The sequence below is a fragment of the Rhinatrema bivittatum genome, chromosome 1 (genome assembly GCF_901001135.1).
Source record: "Rhinatrema bivittatum chromosome 1, aRhiBiv1.1, whole genome shotgun sequence".
Classification (NCBI taxonomy): Eukaryota; Metazoa; Chordata; class Amphibia; order Gymnophiona; family Rhinatrematidae; genus Rhinatrema; species Rhinatrema bivittatum.
The window spans coordinates 488295240-488320642 of record NC_042615.1 but is presented as its reverse complement, the minus strand read 5'-3'; the positions used below and the strand labels follow the sequence as shown (position 1 = coordinate 488320642).

Below are 25403 nucleotides of genomic sequence, written 5' to 3'. Positions count from 1 at the left end.
AGGGAGATCTTAGTTGGCAGGCGGCAAAGAGAGAGAGAGGGTGGAACTTTGGGAGAGGAGAAAGAAGGGTAGGAGGACTGAGTCAGAAATGGAGAGAGAGAAAGGGACAAGGACTGAGTCTGGAGGATGTGAAGGAGGAAAGAAGAGATAGAGGATGTTGTGAATTAAGGGGATGGGAAGGGGGAGAAGAGAGAGGGAAGGAAGGTGGAATGAGAGTGTAAAGACTGAGAGTTAGAAAGGGAGAGAAAAGAAATAGGGAGGGAAGAGGAAGAAGAGAAAAAGGGAGTTGGGCTCTGGGATTTTAATGGAAAGAGAACTTTGAAACTGGTGGATGGGAAGAGGGACTTTGGAGGATTGGTGAAGGCCACATCCAATGGCCAAACTCTGCTAACACACTCTTACTAAGTATATGAGATAACATCAGGTGCAGCAAGCTGCAAAGGCACCTGGGAAGCAAAAACTGCTCAGGCAACCTTGGAGAATTGCTGAAAGTAAAAAAACCAGCTGTACTTATGTCTCTAGGCTCAGGAGCAATTGATATAAGAACAGATAATCGGTACCATTCTCGGACACGTGGGAGCTAAAATGTGGGGTTCCACAAAGCTCACTTCTCTCCCTTCTGCATTTTAATATTTACCTAAAATCACTGGGAGAGCTGGTTTGATCTTTCTGTGTTAATTATTTTGTTGATGCAGATGACATCCAGTTATATCTGATGCTCCAGTACTTTGGAGGCAATATCTACTTTATCAAAGTGTGTAGAAGCCATAAAGAAATGGACTTGAAGGAATAAGTTGATGTTAAATTCAAATAGGTCTTACAAGTGGAAAATCCCTCACCTATGCATCAGAACTGTTGGTTAACTTTAGATACATCTTTGCTTCCGTTTCAAACAAAACCCCGAAATCCAAGAGTAGTTTTTGAGCATAATCTTATTGTGGACAACCAAATTGTAACAGTTGTAAAGAGTTGTTTATAAGAACATAGGAAGTGCCATGCTGGGACAAACCAGTGGTCTATTAAGCCTAGCATCCTGTCTGTGGGTCACTTGGAAGTACTCAGAAAATCCTAATAGGAAATTTCATTCTCTGCTGCTTACTCTCATAAGTATGAAGTGAACATGCCCACATATATTTGACTAATAATTGTTTATGGACCAGTCCTCCAGAAACTTGTCCAAACCTTTTTTGAGCTCAGTTATACTGCTAGCCTTGACTATATTCTATGGCAACAAATTCCATATCTTAACTGTTTATTGGCTGAAAAAAATCTTTAAATTTTGATTTAAAACCTGCGACTAGTTAGTTTTATGGAATGTCCTCTAGTTCTAGTATTTTTAGAGCAAATAATTCTTCCCTATTGACTTGTTCTACACCATTCTTGATTTTATAAGCCCCGCTCAGTCACTTCTTCAAGCTGAAGAGCTTTAACCTGTTTAATCTTTCCTCATGAAAGAGCCATTCCGTCCCCTTAACCATTTTGGTTATCCTTCTCTGTACCTTTTCTCGTTCTGCTTCATATTTTTTGAGATGGGGGCAACCAGAACTGCACACATTACTCAAGGTGTAGTTGCATCATGGCATTATGATATTCTCAGTATTTGTATTCTATTCCTTTCTAAATAATTCCTAATATTCTATTTGCTTTATTGACCACTGCTGCACACTTTGCTGATGATTTCAATTTATCTTCTACATGGACTCCAAGATCATTTTGCTGAGAGGTGTCTCCTAATATGAAACCCAGCATTGTATACATATACTGGGTGATTTTAAAAGGAACACGCATGCACCCATAAACACGCGTATCAGCTTGCGAGTGGAAATATGCTGCAATCTTATATCATGTGCGAAAGTATGCACATATCATTTAAAATCCCCCTGCCACGTATATGTATGTGCGTAATCTTAAGAGGCAACTCAAGTAAATGTCCCCTGCATATTTCCGCTAGAGCTTTAGCGGCTTTTACGTGTGTATGCAGGCAGATTTTAAAATATGCTCGTGTGAGGGAAAATTAAGAAATAACTACTAACCTGATAATTTCCTTTTATTGAGGACAGTCAGATGAATCCAGAACAAGTGGGTTATGCACATCTACCAACAGATGAACTGGAGCAAACTGACATTACAGTATATATACCCCTGCAGTGACATCAGCCTGCCAGTATTCTCTTCAATAGCAATTATGGAGAATCTAGAAAACTTGATTAAACAGATAACCATTTCAATACTCAGCCAACAGGCAACACTGAGCTCAGACAAGAATGTATTAACATTAGTCTAGGGACTGGATGAACAATTACCAGTAATCCCTGTAACACGTAGTCATTGAGGAGAACCATAATACAACCATTCAGCAGCCAAGGGAGATAAGCTGGATTCATCTGACTGTCCTAAAGAAAAGGAAATTATCAGGTAAGTAGTAATTTCTCATTTCTTACTGTTATGATTAGTGTGTATGTGGACCCTTAGCCCGAGGTGCGAGTTGATACAGCCTGTGGGGAGGAGCCCCACAGGTCCGCACCGTCAGGAGGCGAGGTGTTGGAGTATAGGGTAGCTCTGTGCACAGTTGAGTGGAGAGCCCCAGAGACCAGGAGATGACCCCCGTAGGGTAGCAGACTGTAGATGGCACTTGGAGAGACTGAAGAGAGACGGCGCCAGGCAGATCACGGGATGATAGGTGCTCGAACAGCCAAGCTTGATATTCTCCGATGGTGTAGCCCAAGGGGCAGGGCCACAGTGCAGTGGGTGTAGAGAGAGTGTGTAGGCGAACCCCCCGGAGCAGAGAGCCCGAGCCCAAGTCCAACAGCTCAAGTGGCCAGGTACCTGGAGATCGGAGGGTGGCTGGCTGAGTAATGGAGAAGTAGGCCCGTGGAGCGGGACAGCTGTCAATTGTAGAATCACAAGGAGCAAGCCCCAAGGAGTGGGGAAGCTCAGGGTGGTCTTGGAGTAGATGAGCACGGCCCAAGGAGCAGGAAGGCACGAACAGTCTTTGAATGATACGGCGCAACCCCGAGGAGTGGAGAAGGCCGGTAGAGAACTCACAAGTCACTGCTGTAGTTCCCCAGGAGAGCCACGGTATAGCAGGAAGCCAGAAGGAACCCAAGAGGCGTAGAGCCAGCCCAAGGAGCGGGGTAGGCCAGGGAACAGGTCCTCATAGGGCGCAAACTGTCCCCCGAGGAGCAGGTGCCAGACAAGATCCACGACACGAGCAGGAGCGGCGTCACAGGAACAAGGCAGACGTAGGACTCGTATGGAACTTGTTGCCAAGTCGGTTTGCTGAGGGTGAAGCAGGAGCTTAAATACTGGAGTCTGATGAAATCATCAACAAGAGATGCCCCTGAGGTTCCCGCCGGAGTAGCTTCAAAAGCAGGACTTGTGTCGCGCGTGCGCCTAGGAGGGTCCAACATCGAGCCGCAAGTAATGGTGTCCATGCCTCTGCGAGGAGGCCCGCGGAACACTGTGATGCAGAGAGGCCCATGCAGTGAGGAGATCCGGGAAGGGTAGGAAAGCAGAACAAGCGGTGAGTACTCGCAGTCGCAGCCATCTGCGACCGACAGGCATAACACTTAGCATCCAGTCAGATGAATCCAGAACAAGTGGGATGTACCTAAACTACTCCCAAATAGGACGGGAGGCTGCTCGTGGTCCAGTCAAAACTGCACATGCAAAGGCTGTGTCCTTCCAGGCTTGGACATCCAGATGATAATACCTGGAAAAAGTGTGTAACAAGGACCACATCTCAGCTCGGCAAATGTCAACGGGAGACAACAATTTCACTTCTGCCCATGACACTGCCTGAGCCCTAGTGGAAGGAGTCCTGACCTGACTAGGTAATGGCTTTCCAGCATCAACGTATGCAGCTGTGACTGCCTTCTTAATCCAGCGAGCTATGGTAGCCTACAAGGCCGGCTCTCCCTGCCTAGTACCACCATGAAGGACAAACAGATGATCCGTCTTCCATAAAGGCTTAGTAACCTACAGATACCAGACAATATATCTCTTGATATCCAAGGGTCGCAAAAGACGATACTCCTCTACATCTCTTTCTCTGACCAGAGACTGAACTGATTCAAGTGAAAGTCAGTGACCACCTTAGGTAGAAAAGAAAGAACAGTACGCAGTTGTACCATCCCTGAAGTCACCAGGAGGAATGGCTCCTGGCAAGACAAAGCCTGCAGTTTGGAAACCCTATGCACAGAACAAATTGCCACAGAAACACCATTTTCAAGGTAAGGTTACGCATTGTTCTAAACGAAGAACCCATTAAGAAATCCAATACCAAATTAAAAGTCCAAAAGGGCATAAAAAACCACAAAGTAGGACGAAGATGTTTCACTCTTTTCAGAAAATGGGTCACATCAGGATGAGCCGACAAGGATCGATCATTCACCTGACCTCTGAAACAGGTGAGAGCTGCTTCTTGTACCTTTAAGAAATTAAGTGCCAAGCCTTTATTCAAGCCATCCTGCAAAAATTCCAAAATGAGTGGGATCTTGACCGAACAAGGAAGAGTACCTCGAACCTCACACCAGGCCTCAAACACTTGCCTAACCTGCACATAGGCCAAGGAAGTGGAGAACTTTCGAGCTCTTAGCAAAGTGGAAATCACTGCCGCAGAGTATTTACGTTTCAGCAAGTGAGCCCTTTCAAGGGACATACCATAAGCCAAAATCAAGTCGGATCTTCATGAAGAATAGGACCCTGCCGCAACAGATCTCTGTACGCTGGTGTTGCGACCATGGCTGCTATGCAGCCGCCTCACCACCAGAGGTCCCCCACGAGCATGCTCTTCTGGCTGGCCCACTCCTTCCTTCCTGTCTACTCTATGTCCCAGACTCTCCTTTACAACCCTGTCTAGTAGTTCCATCGGTGCTTCAGCATCGAGCTCGACTGGGCTCCCTGCTCTAGCCTTCCGTGCTTGCTGTATCTGGCCTACAGGCCTTCTGACCTGCCTTGCTATTGTGTATCTGGCCTACGGGCCTTCTGACCTGCCTTGCTATTGTGTATCTGGCCTACGGGCCTTCTGTGTGTGTGTGGCCTACGGGCCTTCTGACCTGCCTTGCCTTGCTATTGTGTATCTGGCCTACGGGCCTTCTGTGTGTGTGTGGCCTACGGGCCTTCTGACCTGCCTTGCCTTGCTATTGTGTGTCTGGCCTACGGCCCCCTGCCTACTGTGTGTGTGTGCCTACGGACCTCTGCTTATTGTGTGTGTGTGGCCTACGGTCCCTCTGCCTGCCGTCTGTGGCCTACGGGCTCTCTGCCTGCTGTCTGTGGCCTACAGGCTTTCTCCGCTCTGCTGCCTTCGGGCTTATGTGTTTCATGTTCAATGTTAGTGCTGTCCTGGTTTGTCTGTTCAGTTCTCTGTCAGTCTTGTTTCCTCAAACCAGTCACTTATACCTCCAGCCATTATCACTCTTACCTGCACGCTTCCTGAATTCATCCTTACCAGCACCCAGTTCCAGTTTCCTGTACACCTTTACCTACATTCACGCTCACACATACCTCCATGCTATTCCAGTATTCAAGTTCACCCTTACCTTCATGCATCTGGTATCAGGTATCTCCAGCCAGTATTAGACTCAGTCTGCCTATTCCACCTTCCCACTTGCCCATAGGGTTTACTCATTCCTGCCTGCACCAGCCAGCATCTAGACTCTTCTGCAGTCCTGCCTTTCTCCACCCTGAGACACCCCTGTTAGTGGTGTTCATGACTCCTGACCGGAGCCCATTCGTAACAGCTGGAAGCTGAAGGGGCCATTCCACTAGGAGCCGCCACAGATTTGATTACCATGGTCTCCTGGGCCAATCTGGAGCAACCAAGAGCGCCATTCCTCTGTGGTGCTCAATCCTTCGGACTAATCTGCCCAACATGGCCATGGAGGAAAGGTGTACAGCAACCTGTCTTCCAGCCACTCCTGCACCAAGGCATTGATCTCCAATGACTGGATCTCTCCTGCGACTGAAGAATTGCGGAACTTTCACATTGTGAGAAGTTGCTATCAGGTCTAGAAATGGGAGATCCCACTGAACCAGAATCAGCTGAAAATTCTTGTTTGATAGCGCCGATTCTCCTGGGTCCAGACTTTCCCTGCTGAGATAGTCTGCTCTTACATTGTGTTTTCCTGCTATATGCAAGGCTGAGATGATCTGGAGATGCATTTCCGCCCATTCCATAAATTGGGCTATTTCCTGTGACGCTTGTTGACTCTTGGTTCCTCCCTGCCAATTTATGTAAGCCACAGTCATTGCGTTATCTGACATTATCCAGACTGCTTGACCCTGTAGCCTGTTGCCGAACTGCAAACATGCCAGTCAGACTGTCCTGGCTTTCAAATGATTGATGTTCTAGAGAGACTCTTCTGCATCCCAGCGCCCTTATACTGTCAGCTCCTGATAGTGAGCTCCCCAACCCTGGAGGCTCACATCTGTCGTCAGTACTAGCCAGTCTGATGGTGCTAGGGAAATTCCCTTCCTTAGATGATCCAGCTGTAGCCACAACTGCAGATGAGAGGAGATCTCCATTGGCAGGTGGAGCCAAATTGAATAGTCCAGAGACTGCGGGTTCCACTGAGACAACAGAGATCGCTGAAGAGGATGCATATGTGCTCTCGCCCATGGTACCACTTCCAGGGTTGCCGCCATTAAATCAAATACCTGCCGGTAGGACCATACAGTCAGGCGCAGAGTGTTCATCAAAGACGTAGCTGTGTAATAATAAGCTATTGAATATGAGCTTCTGGCAGGAATACCTTGCCCCGCGTCATGTTGAAACGAACCCCAAGGTATTCCAATGACTGAGCAGGCTAAAGACTGCTCTTGGCCAGGTTCACCACTCAGCTGAGCTCCTACAGCAGGGAGATCAGCTGCGGGTCACCAGGCAGCTCTCTTCCAGGGAATTGGCTCGAATCAGCCAATCGTCCAAATACGGGTGTATTAGGATCCCGTCCTTTCTCAATTCCACTGCAACTACTACCATTACATTGGAAAAGGTCCTGGGAGCTGTTATGATGCTGCTCGCGGAGACCATCCTGCTAGCAGCCTCTCACCTGCCCCGGCCCGATGCCACCATTGCTGCTGCCGGACCTTGCTTCAGCGCAGCCTGGACTGCCGTGCTGCTTCCAACCCGGACCGCTGCTGCTGCCGGCCGCACCTGCGCGGTCCAGGTGTCCCGGCATCGATTCCTCTTTGCGGTGGAGTACCACCGCAGTCTTCGTTCTCCTGCGCGGCCCGGATGTCCTGATGCCGTGGTCTCTCCTTGCAGCAGGAAGCCGCGACTGTCTCATCTTCACGGCAGATAGCCACCACTGACTGTCTTCATGCGGCCCTGGTGCCACCGCCAACTTCCTCCACCTCCTGGGCTCCTCTAGGCACGGGCGCATGCCTCTCCACATTATTTAAAGGGTCCGCGGCGGGAAAACCTGTGGCTCCCAACCAATGACATCATCAGTCTGCTCCTTAGTCCAGCCCTATAAAAGGGCTCAGCCTTCATTCCTCAGGGCCTTTGAATCTGGACTTCACAGTGGTCTGAGGTCTTCCTTCCAGTCAAAGTCCTCCGTGGTCTTCTTGTGTTTTGATGACTTCATTAGATGTTCCTGGTCTCCTTCGTCCTGAGGTTCCTGGTCCTGTTTCTCATTGGAGCTCCTTTGTTATCTCTTTGATGTCCTGATGTTCCATGTCCTGAAGTTCTGATGTTCCATGTCCTGAAGTTCCTGATGCTCCAGTCCTGGTCTTGATGTCCTGGTTTCTCCAGTTCCTTGCTCCGGGTATTCCTGCCTATCCTCGCCTGCTGGATTCCACCTCCAGATGACCATCCTGAGAGTAAATCTGTATTGACCCGGTTCCTGTTCCTGGTCATTGGAGCCCCATTCCGGCTGGACCCTGTTCCTGTGCTGCCTGGATTCTCTTCGTCCTGCTTTCAGGTTTCCTGCTTGTCCACCTTTCCTGGCATGCCACCTTTGTGGTCCGTGACCAGCCCATGGGGGGCTATGTAGGGCGCTTCATGGCATAAGGCCTGTCTTCATGTCTGCAGTGCAAGTCTCTGGAAGGCCCCTTGTTTTTAATTCCAAAGTCTGTTCCTGAATCAAAGTTCTGAGTCTTGATCCCTGAGTCTTGAATCCTGTTCCCGGTCTTCGGAGTACTTTGTGCCTGCTTCCGTCCATGCCCAAGACTCAAGCCAGAACCTGCTCTGCTTCAGCGTGGTCAGCGACCAGCCACGGGCGGCTGTGTAGGGCAAGCCTCGGTGCAGGCCTCTCCTGAATCTTTGACATGTTTCCAGTTCCAAGGCTTCACTTTCTCGTCTGGAGTCTGCTTCGCTTTCGGCATGGTCCATGACCAGCCATGGGTGGCTGTGTAGGGCGCACTGCGGTGCAGTACTCACCCTGTACTAGTGCCTGAACCTGAATCCTTGCCTGAGTCTTCTAAGTATCCTGAGTCCTTGTCCGAGTCTTCCAACTTCCATGAAACCTCGTTTGAGTCTTCCAAGTTCCACGTATCCTCGTCTGAATCTTCCAAGTTCCTTGAGTCCTTGTCTGAGTCTTCCAAGTTCCACGAAATCTCATCTGGATCTTCCAAGTTCCACGTATCCTCATCTGTGTCTTCTAAGTTCCTGAGTTCCATGTTTCATCTTGTTCCTGTCCTCAGCCTCTGTCTGGCCTCACACACTCGTCGTTCCCAAGTGGCGGGTCCGGAAGGGCTACCGAGTGGCAGGAGGGCGAGCCTGCCTTGTTCCAGTTCCTAATGTCCTAAGTCTTGATCCTGGTCCAGCCTTGTTCCAGCTCCAGCCCGTGCCTGAACACTCTCACCTCTCACGGTGTGTGTCTTGGGGCTCCTCCCTGAGCCGCACCATGGCCCAAGGGCTCACATCTCTCTGTGCTCGCAACAGGAGCAGTGACCAGACCAAAAGGCAGTGCCCAAAATTGATAATGGCATCCCAGAACTGCGAACCGCAGAAAGCATTGATGTTCTAGTCGAATGGGAATGTGAAGATATGCTTCAGACAGGTCCAAAGATGTCAGAAATTCCCCTGACTGCACGGCATTATCATCGAATGCAAGGTCTCCATACGAAAATTCATCACCCACAGATGATGGTTGATACCGTTGAGATCCAGGATTGGATGAAAGGATCCCTCTTTCTTGGTCGCCGGCGCTACCTTTGCTCTCACTATGTCATACGGGCGACGGTGAGGGCAAAGGTAGCGCCGGCGCCATTTTGAAGATTGGCAATACGGCCCGCGTGCAGGAGGTCGCTCCCGGACCCCCGCTGGACTTTTGGCAAGTCTTGAGGGGGTCAGGAGGCCCCCCCCAAGCTGGCCAAAAGTCCCTGGGGGTCCAGCGGGGGTCCAGGGGAGATCTCCTGCACGCGTGACGTCGGGAGCCAGGAACCAAAATGGTGCCGGCGCTACCTTTGCCCTGTCACATGATAAGGGCAAAGGGCCATCGGCGCCATTTTCTCAACGTAGCCGTGGCCAGAGAGAGAGGGAGATCGCGTCGGGAGCCCCCCACTGGACCCCAGGTAATTTAAAACATTTTGAGGGGGTTTGGGAGGGTGGGGGATTTGTTTTAAAGGTTCGGGGTGGGTTTTAGGGTTTTTTTGGTGTGCCGGTTTTCCCGTGCCCTATTTAATGATACAATACAAATGCCCCTGACGATAAATCGGGGGCATTTGTATTGTATTGTGCACTCAAACGATTTTGGACGATTTTAAAATTATCTGATGATAATTTTAATCGTTCAAAAACGATTCACATCCCTATTATCGAAGCCACCCCTCTGGCTAAGGTGCAGACCAAATCGCAGCCTGTATTTGCCAAGAAGGCAGCCGCTGGCTCCGTAGTTGCCCTGGTATTCACCCCAGTATCATCAACCTCTTGAGAGAGAAGTAAACAAGTGTGAGTCACTAGGGAACAACAAGAAGCTATTTGCAAAGTCATTGCCATTGCTTCAGATGCCTGCTTAAGGATAGTTTCAATCCTCCTATCATGTACATCCTTCAAGGCTGCTCCTCCCTCTACAGAGATAGTCGTGCACTTGGAAACTGCACATACAAACGCACATACAAATGCTCTCTCACCACCGGATCCAGAAAATGCAGGCCTCCAAAACCTGACCTCCTTTGAAATTAGCCTCTGAGGCACCCCACTCAAGATCAATCAATTTCTGAATGGCCTCCATCATAGGGATAAAACAAGAGGCTTTATGCAGAGATTGGATTTTTCTTTGGCTCAGGTACTTCCAGTATTTCCAAGGTCTGGGAAATCAGGGCTGGCAATTCATCTGTATGGAAGAACTGTTGTATAGTCCTATACAGTTCTAATCCTGGAGAAATTTCACCATCTTCAAGAGAGGATTGGCATCATCATTTGTGCCATCCAGATCTCTATCGGGCAGTTCCACTGCTGTTCTAGGAGTACTCCGGCGCTTATAAATAGGTCCAGACAAGGTTTGCACCTGTGACTCTGCCCTGGGAGCATTAGACGGGGCTGAGGACTGCACCTGAAGAAAGGATTGCAATCCCTGGAAAAATTCTACCCATGAAAATGTAGAAGCATCCAGACCAGGAGGTACCCGAGGTGAACTCACTGAGCTGCCTTCCCCTACTGAAGAACCAGTTAGGGGAGCTCCAAAATCAGGTGCCCCACCTGAAACTTCTTTACCCAGACTTACATCCAGCTGGGAAGAATCAGGCTTAGTGAAATCAGAGGAAGATAATTCTCCCTGAGCCTCCAAACAGAACTGGCACAAGTCAACGGGCACTTCTGGTTGAGATGTCCGAATATGACAGGCAGTGCAAAGAGAAAGGTGCTTAGGTGCCATTAGACTCGCAGCGTGCTGATCGGCAGCCAAAGGCATGCATCTAGCTTTTTTTTTTCTTTAAGGCGTCCAAAAAAAAATTCTAGGCATCCAAAAATTAGATGTCCAACACCTAGACGTCTCATACCTAGGTGTCCCAATGCCTAGGCATCTAAGACTTAGGCGTCCCTAGGATAGGCAACATAAAAAAATTAAGTGCACAGCAACACTCAACTTGTGCACACAGATAAGCGGACAGCCACTTAAGGCACCGCTTAACTTAGACACACAGGCTACTAAGCCTGCCTAAGCGTCCAAAAACTGGACACACAACTTGGGGTGGGCACATAGCTAGAAGCACTCACCGAACTGACAATCCTGTAGAGGGCAGCCTGAAGAAAGCGTGCGAAATGCTGTTGAGGCCCACCACACGGCGCACAGTGAAAAAGCCTCAGAGACTGCTTAACCTGTCAGTCTGTCCACGTCCCTTGCCCTCCCATAGAGTGGACCGAACGTTGGAATGGTGCGCCGAGCATGGAGACCAGGAAAGGAGGAAGCCCTACACCAAAAAACCCTCCTTCTCTGTCTCTGTATTTTTTTTTTAAAAACGTATCTGAATTCAGCCTTACCTGGCTGAGTACAGAGACGGTCTCTGGCTGCGGCGGGGAGAGGGCATATGCCGGCACCGCCATGCTCGGCTTCCTGCATCTGCTGCCTTTCAGCTGCTTAACAGCTAAGTCCACATTGGCTGAAAAACTTACTACCGGATGAAGGCACTCATCTGAGGGACCACGGAAATCACCTCAGGAATCTCAACTGGGGGAGGGACCTTATAGTATCAACGCAGCGGGCAGATTTATTTTCCTTATTTCTCCTTTTTCAAATCGAAGTAATCCCCAGTAGGGAGATGTACGTCCCCCATCTGTTGGAAATGGAGAATACTGGCAGGCTGATGTCACTGCAGGGGGGTATATACTGTGATGTCAGCTTTGCTCCATCTCCATGTGCTAGTAGAGGTGCATAACTCACTTGTTCTGGATTCATCTGACTGGACGCTAAGAAAACAGTTTTTCCAATTAGTCCACCGGTTTGTCCAGTTGATATTGAGGTTTAAACCCCTCTGGTTCTTCATCCTTAAAGCCCCCACTGGACCCCGAACCTTCACACTGTGCTGAAAGCCCTAAAACTGGAGATCTCTAGACTTGCTCCTCATCAGGACCTACAGTGAAGTTACGTGGCTAACACGCAGACACGTGCCACGGTCAGCTTTTTTAAAATTTGGAGTTACATGCTCAAGTCTTAACCCCACCCCAGAACGCTCACGCCCCAACCCTTTTCCACCCCCTTATACTTGACATGCGCATAGGCATGAACGCGCATACTTTGCAGTTTCTTAAAATACACATCGCTCATGTGCGGTCCGCATACGTGCACATGTGGCCATTTTTGCATGAGCAATGCTTTTAAAATCTACCTTACAGTTAGGAACTTTTTTTTGTATGTGCATCAGCTTGCACTTGTCCATTCAGTTATGCAAGATTCGCAAATTATTCCCATTTTTTGATTGTTCAGATTTGGAGACTGTGAATCACGCTCTTATCACTGGAAGACTGGACTACTCTAATTCCTTATATAATGGGTTACCATTGAGGACTTTTAATAGGTACATTTTCAACAGCAAACATAGGCTGCTAAAGGGTCAATATTCAGTGGCATTTAGCCAGATAATTCACAAGTTATTTGCTAAATGCTGACTTTTCAATATTTCTTCCACTTCTCCGGCTAAAGTTTAACTGGTTATCTAATTATCCGGCTACAATTTAGCCAGATTACATATGATCATTACGGGGCAGAGTTAAGTTAGCGGAATAACTTATCAGGCTAACTCTAGTTGTGCCGTAGAGTACCCCTAAAGATAGCCAGCTAAACTTCCACAATCCGGTCGGTGACTGAATATTAACCCCTAAGCTCTTCTTAAAATAGATGCCTAACTTAGGGATCTAACTTAGGTGCCTGAATTTAGGGGCTCAGTTTTTTTCCTTATGATTCCAAGTCTGGGAAATGGGAAGAGGAGAGGAGATGGGGACTCTGATTAGGAAGATGGGAGGGTAGAAGGGCACTCTGAATCTGGGCAGGTAGGGGGATATCAGCGGGCAGGAGAAAATATAAGCACGGAGCAGGGCATGTGGCTGACCTTGCAAGCTACTCTGTGTGGGCAAAGCTTTCCAAAGCCAAGTGGAGGCTGGATCCTGCGCAGCAACGTCACCACATCCAGATGTTTGATGCATCCTCTGAGCAGAGAGAAAACAGGGAATACTCAGGAGCTCAATATCTCACCTCTGCTGGCTCCAGAAGAATGAGCAACAAGTCAGTCGCTGACCAAGAGTGGGAGAAACAGACAGCAAGAGAGACAGATGACACATGGACAGGTGGACAAGGAATAGAATAATGTTTATATGGGCAAACAGGCAAAGATTACAAACAAATCATTCTCCTTAAATACACCAGCTACTAAAGAAAAATTGGTTCTTACCTGCTAATTTTCATTCCTGTAATACCACAGATCAGTCCAGACAAGTGGGTTTTGCATCCCTACCAGCAGATGGAGGCAGAGAACAATTAGAACTTTGGGAACTGCTACATAACGAGAGTGCCACCTGCAGTCCCTCAGTATTGACCTGTACCCAAGCCAATGCATTGACAACATTTTTTCCCCATCCAGAGTGAACAGTTAACTCAGGGTTGGAGTCCTCTTAACTGGAACCTCCACTTTCAAGAAAGGAATTGATAACCGCTTAGCCTCAGTGGCTCAACCTATTTGCAGTTTGAAAAAAGTCTGATCTTAGACTCTAAAAATACCAGGAAATTCAGTCTTTCAGCAGCAAGGGGACCGGCCTCTGGGCTGATCTGTGGGTTTACAGGAACGAAAATTAGCAGGTAAGAACCAATTTTCCTTTCCTGTTCATACCCAGATCAGTCTAGACAAGTGGGATGTACCCAAGCACCCTTAGACTGGGCGGGAACCCGAAAGATCCAGATGCAACACACTCTCACCGATTGCCGCATTCCATGAAGTTAGCAAGTAGAACATTTAAGACTAATCGGAGAAAATTCTTTTTCACTCAACACACAATTAAGCTCTGGAATTTGTTGCCAAAGGATGTGGTTAGTGCAGTTAGTGTAGCTGGGTTCAAAAAAGGTTTGGATAAGTTCTTGGAGGAGAAGTCCATTAACTGCTATTAATCAAGTTTACTTATATTGCTGTTGTGAATCCCTGGACCGAGGGGTGCGTTGGCACCACCTGTGAGGAGGAGCCTCACAGGTGCCCACCGTCAGCTGGTGAGGCCTAGGAGAGCCTGAGACCCCGCTGAGGCTTCACCACTACCAGCCCTCGTTCCCCGTAGGTTGAGCCCTTGGGTACTGGGGCCGGCTGGACTTACGTGGGGTCTCAGGTGAGGTGAGTCTCGAAGTCCGAAGTCCTAGCAAGGTCTGGGCAGGTGGCGAATCATGTAGTCCGTAATCCAAGCGTGGGTCAGGGCAGACGGCTAGTCACGTAATCTAAAGTCCAAGCATGGGTCAGGAACAGAACCGGAACAGGATTCTCCAACTGGAGCAGAAGCCAGGAAGCCAAGGCAAGGTCTGGAAGCAGGTCTTGCCTAAATATAGGCCAAGGTCAGGGGGTGGAGCTGGGGCACATCCCGGCAGAGCCCCTTTAATGCAAATGAGCGGCATGCGCGTGCGCCTAAGGCTACCGGGGAGCAGAGGAAGACGGTCGGCCCCAGTCATGCTAGGAAGGCCGCGCCCGCAGTGGAGGGCCGGCGCGGGGCAGGAAGCATCCGCTGCGGTCCGCCGCCGCCACCAGCATCCCTGGACCAGCCGGAACGCTGGCGTGAAGCCAGTGAGTGAAGGGGGCCAGCTGCGGAGGCCTGTGGCCGGTTCTCATAACACTTAGGGAATAGCCACTGCTATTAATTGCATCAGTAGCATGGGATCTTCTTGGTGTTTGGGTACTTGCCAGGTTCTGATGGCCTGGCTTGACTTGATGGACCCTTGGTCTGACCCAGCATGCTGGGTCAGACCAAACATGACCCAGCATGACCCTTGGTCTGACCCAGCATGACAATTTCTTATGTTCTTATGTTCCTATGCCCAAACATCCAATCGGTAATGTCTGGTGAAAGTATAAGCAAAGACACCATCATAGCTCTGCATATCTCCTGGGGGCGACACTAACTGACACTCAGCCCAGGAGGCAGCTTGCACTCTAGTAGAATGCGTGCGCAGACCTACAGGTGTCTCTCGACCCCTAAAAATATAAGCTGAACAAATGGTCTCTTTCAGCCAATGAGAAATTGTGGCTTTAAATACTTTGCCTCCTTTCTTTGCTCCACTGAACAATACAAAGAGATGAACTGATCACTGAAAACTGTTAGTGAACTTAAGATACCGTAACAGAATGCGACACATATCCATTAGATGAAGCTCCTTTGACTACGGCGACTCCCGAGACCACTCTGGAAAAGCCTGCAGTTCCACTGTCTGATTAACATGAAACAAGGAAACCACCTTTGGTAAGAAGGAACGAACCGTATGCAGCATCATCCCCTGATTCGAAATATGCAAAAAAGGGTCTCTGCAGGACAGAGTCTGAAGCTCCAAAATCCATCTGGCCGAACAAATGGCCACCAGAAACATTGCTTTCAAGATCAGGTTCTTTAGCGACACTCCTTGCAAGGGCTCAAACGGAGGCTCACAGAGCACTCTCAGAACCAAGTTATGATTCCAATCCGGACAACCCTTATGCACTGGAGGATGCACATGCTTAACTCCCTTCAGAAAACAAACAATATCAGGGTGGGAGACCAAGGAGCTCCCCCACATCTTGCCATTAAGGCAACCCAAGGCTGAAGCCTACAGGCAGAGCAAGCTATAGGCCAACTCCTTTGTCAACCCCTGTTGTAAAAAGGCCAAAATTGTGGGGAATATCCACACCTAGCGGGTCCAGCCACTGCTCCAAACACCAAGACTCAAAAACCTTCCAGACCCTGAAATATGCCAAAGAAGTAGAAGGCCTTCTAGCCTGGAGCAAGGTGGAAATAACTTGTCTCCAAATATCCTTTTAGTCGCAATCGCCGCTTCTCAAAAGCCAAGCTGCAAGACAAAAGCGATCCTCCTGATCTGAGAATATGAGTCCTTGTCGAAGGACCCCTGGCAGATGAGCCAACCTGAAGAGGCCCGTCTATCGTGAGATACATCAGATCTGCGAACCACAGCTGACGTAGCTACTCTGATGCCTCTAGCACCACCCTCTCTGAGTGAGTCTCTATGCATCGTAAGATGTGCCCGACAATGGGCCAGGGAGAAAACATGTACAGCAAGATTCCTGTCAGCCACGCATCTATTTCCTCCAACCCGACTTCCCATCTGCGACTGAAGAATTGAGCCGCTTTGGCTTTATAGTGTGTCACCATGAGGTCCAACTGGGTATTGTCCCACCTGTTGCAATTGAGATCCCAGGCTTCTGAGGACAACTCCCATTCTCCCGGATCTAACTGCTGCTTGCTGCGGACATTTGCTTGCATGTTATCCAGTCCTGCAACGTAAGATGCTGCTATTCTCTCGAGGATTTGTTCCACCCAAGCAAAGAGCTGTTGGGCTTCCAGAGCCACAGTGTAACTCTTCTTCCCTCCTTGGCGATTGATGTACACCACCGTCGTTGCATTTTTGGAGAAGATTCTTGCCATCCAAGCAAGAATGCCTCCAGTGCTCTGTGGACCGCCCTTGTTTTTAGGCGATTGATAGACCTGGATGCCTCCGCCGGCATCCAAAGACCTTGGGCCATCGGCTCCCCCCCCCCCCAACCCTTGAGGCTAGCATCTGTAGTCATCACCACCCAGTCTGGAATCTCCAGATCCACTCTCTTTTCCAAGTGGTGGTGTGAGAGCCACCACGAGACTGGACCTGGATTCCCCTCATAGTGGTAAAGGTAGCTGATACTCTTCTGACAACAGATTCCACCTGGACAAGAGTGCCTTCTACAAGGGCCACATGTGAACAAAAGCCCATGGTACCAGATCCAACATGGACACCATGGAACCCAGAACCTGCAAATAATCCCAGACTTTGGGTACTGGCAGTCGTAACAGACACATCACTCGCGTCTGCAACTTCATTACTCTCTCTGAGGTCAGGAACAACCTGCCTCTCCGAGTAGTGACCCGTGCTCCCAGGTATTCTAGCGATTGGGTTGGAACCAGTTGACTCTTTGTCAGGTTTATCACCCAGACTATCAATTGCAATTTGTACATAACCTGATGAACTAATCGACCGCACTCCTCCTTTGTCTATGCCTGGATGAGCCAGTCATCGAGATATGGGTGAACCAGAATCCCCTCTCATCTCAGGGCCTCTGCCACCACCACCCTCACCTTTGTGAAAGTTCGTGGTTCTGTGGCCTGCCTGAATGGGAGAGCCCGGAACTGGACGTGCTGTCCCAGCACTATAAACCTCAGAAACGTCTGATGATTTACCCGAATGAGAATATAAAGGTATGCATCTGTTAGATCTAACAATGCTAGGAACTCCTCTCTGCAGACCGCCACTATCACTGTGCACAATGTTTCCATGCGAAAACGTGGAACCTGCAAGGCCACATTGACCTTCTGCATATGTAAAAAGGATTGAAACATATCCTCTTTTTTGGGAACCACAAAATAAATCAAGTACCTCCCCCGTTCTTGCTCAGACAGAGGCACTGGAACAATTGTGTTCAACCGTAGCAACCTCCACAGGGTATCCGACACTGCCTCTTGCTTGCTTTGAGATGAGCAATGGGACTCTAGAAAGGCTCCCTAATGGGGCATGAAAATTCTAAGGCATAACCATCTCTTACCACCTCCAGGACCCATTGGTCCAAGGTGACCTTGGTCCATTCTCTGTAGAAGTGGGCTAATCTTCTCCCGACAGCCTCCACGAAGGAATGGACCACCCTGGCTTCATTGTGCTGATTTTCCTCCTCCAGTCCTCTGACCAGTGGAATCTCTGGAGGGTCTGCGGGCACCCCAAAAAGGCAGTTGCCTTCCCGAAGACTGCTTCTGTCCCAACAAAGAGGAACCCTTGCCTGGACAAAAAAATCTTGAATCCCGAAAATGGGAATGGGGAGGGAAAATCTTCTTGTCACTCTTTTTATCCTCAGACAACCTATTCCCTTTTGACTCCCCCAAGCTTTTCATTATCTGGTCCCGATCCTCCCCAAACAGTAGTTTCCCTTCAAAGGGGGGATTACACAGCTGGGATTTGGACCACATGACCACCGACCAGTTTCATAGCCACAAAAGCCTGCGAGCTGCCACTGCCGAGACCATGCTTCTAGTTGACGTACAAACCAAATCATATAACGCATCTGCCACATAAGCCACTCCAGCTTCTAAATGAGATGACTGCATGGAGCTGCTAGTTCTTGTGGAGCCCTGCTCTTGACCCTTCTGCACCCAGCCTAAACAGGCCCTCTGCATCAGACTGCCACAGATCGCCACCTGGAGACTCAAGGTATACACCTCAAATATTTGTTTTAACTGCATCTCCAGGCTATGATCCTGCACATCTTTCAGGGTGGCTGACCCTGCCACTGGAATAGTTGTCTTCTTGGTCACGGCAGAAACTGCCGCATCCACCTTCAGCAGTCTCAACAGGTCTAAGAACATGAGAACATAAGAAATTGCCATGCTGGGTCAGACCAAGGGTCCATCAAGCCCAGCATCCTGTTTCCAACAGAGGCCAAACCAGGCCACAAGAACCTGGCAATTACCCAAACACTAAGAAGATCCCATGCTACTGATGCAATTAATAGCAGAGTCTAAGGACTCTTCCATCAAAGGGTATAGCTTTGCCATCGCCCTGCCGACCTTAAGGCCTGCTTCCGAGGAATTCCATTCCCGGTTCACCAATTTTTAAATCTTCTTAGGCAATGGACGGGCACTAGGAGGATCCCGCAATCCATCCAGGACCAGATTCACCCCATCATTATCTGACTCTCCTTGAGCAACCTTGATTCCTAACTCCTCTAAAACCTGTGGAATAAGGGGCCGCAGCTCTTCTTTCCTAAACAAGCGGATGACCCTCAGGTCATCTTTTCTGCCACCGGCATCTCATCTGGATCAGGGTTATCCTTGTTCGCATCCAGATCCGGATCTGCATTGGGATCCACCCCAATGGGATCACCCCCTCTAGAAGCACTTGCTGGATCTTCCTGTGGCTCATCCAAGTCATCCAAGTCCCTTGGATCACCCTCAGTTCCCCTATCATGACCAAGACCCAAACACCTGAGCAAGCCTCCAGACCCTCCCAAGACCCCCCTCGGCCTCTTACGAGGACATTGTGGCTGCTGCTCCCTGGGCCGCTTCCCCCCTGCTTTCTTTGTTGCCAGAAAGAACTTATGCTGGAGGAGGACAAAATCCGCAGAGATATCCTCTCAGATCTTCGGGGACATCATCGTGCCCAGTCCCATCCGACTCCCCTCCCCTGCTATGGTCCACTGCTGTAGATGGCCCCATGGAAGAAAGAGAAGGTGAAGAATCCCTGGGCTCCCTGGAAGCTGAAGTCTTCTGCCTGCAAGCTTCCGATGCTATGGCTGCACTTTGTAGTCCCCCCCCCCAGGACCTCTGTCGCGGGCCCCAAAGACCTGGTGACCCTCTTGTCGGTGGCCGCTTCAGCAAAGGCTCTCTCTCCCCCCTGACACAGCCGGAGCACAGGGACACCTCATTCAGCAGCGTGGACCACAAACCGCAAGCCCTGAAGGCTGCCATGCGCTGCTTCGGCACCATTGACCATGAGGAGAAAAGTGGCAGCGCTACAGAAAACAAGCACGCCCGGGCGCTTGATCACAGCCACGTGGCTGCACATACCTGATGATCACGTAGCAAAATACAGCTTCGGCAGCCTTTCTGCAAGCACCCCAGATCCCCCTGTGGCCAGACAAAAGGGTACCTCTACTTCTCATTGCTTTCAGCGCAGACATACACACGAGCCTGGAATGGCCTGCCTCTTGCGAGACCGAGGCAGCAGCTCCGAGGTGCCTTCCTGAAGGCACCGAATACACAGGCCAGAATGGGAGAGCCGTGAGTTGGACTCCCCGCAGGCCGTACATCTAGACGACGCGGCATTCAAGGGCCAGGGAAGGGGGGGGGGGGGGGGAGAGCAGAAAATGGTGCGTGAACCGCGGCAGAAGCCTGAAAAAGTGCGCCCTGTGACCCCAGCGCTCCGGCAGGAAAGTGCCTTGCCCTGCAACTCCCGGAACGGTCTTTGAAGTGAAAAAACAAGCGGCAGCCCGAAACCAGAAGAAGACAAAGAAAGGTTCCTTTTTTACCTTTTTTTTTTTTTTTTGATCCGACCGGGACTGAGGAGGGGGGAGGGGCCGGACTACCGGTAATGCCCCCACTGCCTTACCCTCAAGGAGCCTCGCGGGATCACCAACCCCAGCTCCTAAATGCCTGCAACCAGGGAGGATAGTCCCACTGAGACCTGCCTACCCCCTGGGAGGCTGCAGCGGCTGCTCTGCTTGATCTGTTATTTATTTATTTATTTTAAAATTTTTCCTGGCACTCAGCCCAATTTGCTACCTCTTTCTATTTTTTATTTTTTAAAGAACTGTCTACACTTCAACCAAAAAGTACAGACCGCAGGTTTTGCACCACCTCCATCTGCTGGAGACAGAGAAATACTGAGGAGATGCAGGTAGCACACCAGGTTAAGAGGGGGTGCTCTATAAATTTTTCTCCGTCTCCATCTGCTGGAAGGGAGGCAAAACCCAGCAGTCTGGACTGATCCGGCTACGTACAGGGAACAGAAGTACTTCCCTGAAAGGTGGACAATGGCGTGAAGGAGGAGACTTCGAAGGCAACAAGGGAGCCAGTCACCTGGCTATCAGGGCATCCGGAAGCAGCGAGCTGAAGCTAGACAGGAATAGCCAACCCCCCCCCCCCCCCCCCCCCGTTCACCCGGCTCCACCTGAGGGATGGTCCACAAAGGTACCTAACACCTCAAGGAGCACCGCTCTCTTTCAAATTCTGTCTTCTTTCTTTATTTTTATCTATTTATTTTTTTAAATAGACTGCAGGTTTGCACCTCTACCATCTGCTAGAGACAGAGAAATACTGAGGGACTGCAGGTGGCATTCTTGGATATGTAGCAGTGCCTCAAAGTTTTTGTTCCCTGCCTCCATCTGTTGGTAGGGATGCAAAACCCACTTGTCTGGACTGATCTGGGTATGAACAGGAACAAGATCCTCTCTCCTAATATAAAAGGATGCCACTCCCCTCCTCTCCCCTCCCAAAAAAAACATTGCGCTGTCCCAGATTTCAAAAGTGACAGAAAAGCAACGTAAAAAGAAAAAATGTAGTCTATATACAAGACTTAACCATCTGTATGGACTGAACTGAACTGCTGTACAGTATCAGGATTCATGGAAAGAAAATTAAAGGGTAAAAATGTTTGCATATGAAAGTGAGGCAATATAGAGAGGACCTCTCAGATTGTTACCGAGAAGCCTGCATATGCAGACATGCAAAGAAACAGAACCTCTTCACATACATCTGCCACTGCTCCTCCACTCCCGGAGCTGATCTGGCCTTCCACTCACTCATCAGACGGACTGCTTAATAATACCTATTGGCAAGTGCTTCCATGCCTGGACTCTATGTTCATTCATTTTGCTGCTTATATGTATTCGGGAGCCTTGATATGGGGAAGGCAACTATGAAAGACCTCAGGTAAATTGGTCTGGCTTAAAATTGCCTTCCCCTGCCCAGTTAAAAGCAGGCACTCAATTCCACAGTGCATGTATGTTTAGTCGGGTTTAGAAGAGGCTGTGGTGAATAAAACGGAATAGAAAGGGAATGGTGAATAAAACGGAAAATGTCATAATGCCTCTGTATCGCTCCATGGTGAGACCGCACCTTGAATACTGTGTACAGTTCTGGATGCTGCACCTCAAAAAAGATATAGTTGCGATGGAGAAGGTACAGAGAAGGGCGACCAAAATGATAAAGGGAATGGAACAGCTCCCCTATGAGGAAAGGCTAAAGAGGTTAGGATTTTTCAGCTTGGAGAAGAGACGGCTGAGGGGGGATATGATAGAGGTGTTTAAAATCATGAGAGGTCAAGAATGGGTTAATGTGAATCAGTTATTTACTCTTTTGGATAATAGACTAGGACTCCATGAAGTTAGCATGTGGCACATTTAAAACTAATCGGAGAAAGTTCTTTTTCACTCAACGCACAATTAAACTATGGAATTTGTTGCCAGGGGATGTGGTTAGTGCAGTTAGTGTAGCTGTGCTTAAAAAAGGATTGGATAATGTTATGTTCTTATGTTCTTAGGGAAGAAAACGGCACAATGTGTCTGGGATTTCTGAAAGTATGTGTGCTGTTTTATGGCCACCTCCACCTTTCATCCCCTTGACTGTCTGCACAAATAGTAGGTGCAGATTACATGGGCTTTTTGCATACACAGACTTTACACTAACTCATTTTCAAAGATAATGTGCTCAGATAGACTGTCTTTGAAAATAAGCTATAAAGTCCATGCATTAAAAGAGTCTGAGAACATTGCAACTAAGCGGCCTAGCAAGAATTGCCCTGTTTTATGACCAAATGCACCTATTTTCTGAAGGTGTCGCCTCCCATGTTGTTCGAGATGAATGCATTACCCCATATACCTCCTTCTCCTCTACGTCACAAAGAGGGATAGATCAGACAAATGTACATTTCTCAGCAGAGATGAGAAGGGCAGCTGCATGAGCAGGCAGGTCTAGGGACAGGTGGACAATTGTACAGCTGATGAGAAAAGCAGTACGACAGGTAGAAAGTCGAGCTTGGAGCAGGATGACAGTCCTATGGTATGGGAACTGAGACAGATCATTTCTTTATACACTAGGCTGTACTTCATCTGTCTGTGCTGGGATCCTTTCTGGTGACCTTACATAATCACTCAGGGAAGAGTCTCACCTCTACTGTAGATCCCTCTTCCCCATGACACATTCTTGCACTCACTGCACGCTCATATTACAATGCAAACAATGTCACATGTGACATGGACCATGCACGCTGGGCATCACTCACTTGGCTTCTGGGTCATATTCCGACCAGATCCTCTTAAATTCATCCAGGTGATGTGGGCCCAAGATGGACCAGTCCCTTGTCAGGTAATCAAAGTTATCCATGATGACTGCCACAAACAGGTTAATAATCTGAAAGGAAGAATGGACACAATCCCAAGAGAATGAACAGAATCAGCTTACTCAGGCCTGATAGCAAAACCAGGACTGAATCAGGTGAGGATTCCTGGCAGAGGGGTGATTTCTCCTCTACATTTTCACTGCCAATCATTTTGGGTTGCATGTTCCTTGTATCTGAAAGAATCACTGAGAGCCATGAGGTAATACCAGCATAGAGAGAAAGAAACACTACTCCTTCCTCATCTTCTCTTCTACACATAGCTGATGCAAGGATTCACCAGGAAGGCACACGGCATGGGTAATTTGATACCCACTAGTCACGATGACAAATGACCTCTTTGGTTGTCAAAGATGGTTCCTTTAGAATTTTATGATGTTTTTTTTTGTATCAGAATATTTTATATTGTTTTTATATTTATGTTTTGAATTATGCCTGCTTTATTATATGTTGCTTTGATTTTTTTAAATTTATTTAGTCATGTAAACCGATGTGATATCATTTGAACGTCGGTATATAAAAACAAATAAATAAATAAAAAATACACATAGCTGATGCAAGGATTCACCAGGAAGGCACACAGCATGGGTAATTTGATACCCACTAGCCATTTGCCTCCCCTTCACTGGGACAGGCATGGCCTGTGGAAGCTTTGGACAGGCTAGGCAGCATGGCAGTGGCAGGGCTGCAGCAAGTGCTCCTCCTTGTTCTTCCTGCCAGCACAGGCACATAAGATGAAGTCATGTCATGGGGCCTGCATGGGTGGGAATAAGGAGGGGCTATTGCTGTGGCCAGAAGAAGCATGTAGGAGGTGGAACAGCAGGGGCCCACACGGCCTGAATAAAGGAGCAAGATGCAGGGCAATGTCAGACTGTGGGGGCCAGAGAGAGGAGCAAGAGCCAGAGCCTGAAAAAATAGCAGGGATACAGCAGCATTGAGCTGTGGGGCATAAAGAAAGAAGAGCAAAAGGCCGAGCAGCGTGGGCCCCATGGCCTGAAGAAGAGCTGAGCAGCACTGGGTCATGGAGCCGGAAAGAGCAAGCAGGATGTGAAGCAATTTCAGTTACATGGCCCAAAGAAAGAAGATTTGTCCTGTTGGCCGAAGGAGGAGGCTGCTACGGCTTGTATCTTATGAGTGGGTAAAGAGTGAGTGAGCATGCGTGTGTGAGCGAGAGCATCTATGTGTGTGAGAGTGAGAGATTTTGTGTGCGTGTTAGGATTTGCAGCACTTACCCGCTCTCATGAGGCAGGAGTGTCGCCAGATCCAGCTGCCATGCTGCCGCACCCAGCTTCTCTGTAGGCACATGCACATAATATGCATACAGTAGCGGGAACAAACTGAACAGGGCCTCCTGATGATGTCACCTGCCTGCCCTACTTAAGCCAGGCCCCCTCAGTAGTTCCTCACCTCAGCAACAGGTCTTCTGATGTGCCTTGCTTGCCGTGCATATCGCCTTATTCCTGTATTCCTGTCCGTTCTGTGTTCTGGTGTTCCTACGTTCTCTCCTGCCTTTGACTCTTGCCTTATCCCTGAATTCTTGCTTTGCCTTGCCTGGTCCTATTCCTGTCTATGCGTTTCCTCAGTCTTGTATTGCTCTACCTCATCTTGTCTCACCCTCCTTCAGTTTGAGTTCCTGGATTCTGACCTCGGCTCTGGACTCTGTGTTAGGATTTGTGGGTTAGTGGGCCCTTGGCCCAAGGTGAGAGATGGTACCGCCCACGGGGAGGAGCCCCATTGAGCCTCACCGTCGGGAGGCGAGGTCAGAGCTAGGTGTAGCACAGGCCAGCAAGTAGGAAGAGAGTGGAAGGCTGGGCTGTGGGGGAAATGAGCCAGACAGGATCCCCCCGGTGGTGGAGTATTGAATAGGCTCCGAGGAGCGGGGGGAGCGGAGAGAGCGACCCTGGGGGTGGAGCCACGGAGAGTGTCAGGCACCGGAGGAATGACGTAGGTGATCAGAGACAGGAGAACTCAGGGGTCTCCGGTAATGCAAGGAACACTACCCCGAGGAACGGGGAAGTGTGGTAGAGTCTCAGAGTGCTGGCGGAATGCTACCCCGAGGAGCGGGGTGCAAGATTAGTAGAAACACCAGGCGTAGCCCCGAGGAGCAGGAGAGCACCAAACAGTCACAGTTCACAAGCGTAGACCCGAGTTCAGGAGTTGCGACAGGTCCCTAGCGATGGCAGTGGTTTGCAGAGTGGGGTACACCAGCACTAGTTCTCCACAAGGCAGAGTAGTACGGCAATGGTCCACAAAGCGGGGTACACCAAAGTGGAGGCTCACAAGCTGGGTAGTTCAGCAGTGGTCCGCATAGCAGGGTACACCGAAGTGGAGGCTCATGAGCAGGGAAGTTGGCAGTGGTCCACAGAGTGTGGTACACTG

The 25403-nt window shown here is 49.2% G+C and overlaps 1 protein-coding gene across 1 annotated transcript in view; it reads right to left on the bottom strand.

The window, feature by feature from the left end:
* The window catches only part of CACNA1F (calcium voltage-gated channel subunit alpha1 F), a 186565-nt gene that overhangs the window by 18085 nt on the left and 143077 nt on the right, over positions 1 to 25403 (bottom strand). The window contains exons 37-38 of the mRNA XM_029608013.1: positions 22911 to 23038; positions 12988 to 13084 (exon numbers count right to left, since the gene is read on the bottom strand). Of these exons, the coding sequence (XP_029463873.1) occupies positions 12988 to 13084; positions 22911 to 23038 (225 nt within the window). The remainder of the gene's footprint in view (positions 1 to 12987; positions 13085 to 22910; positions 23039 to 25403) is intronic.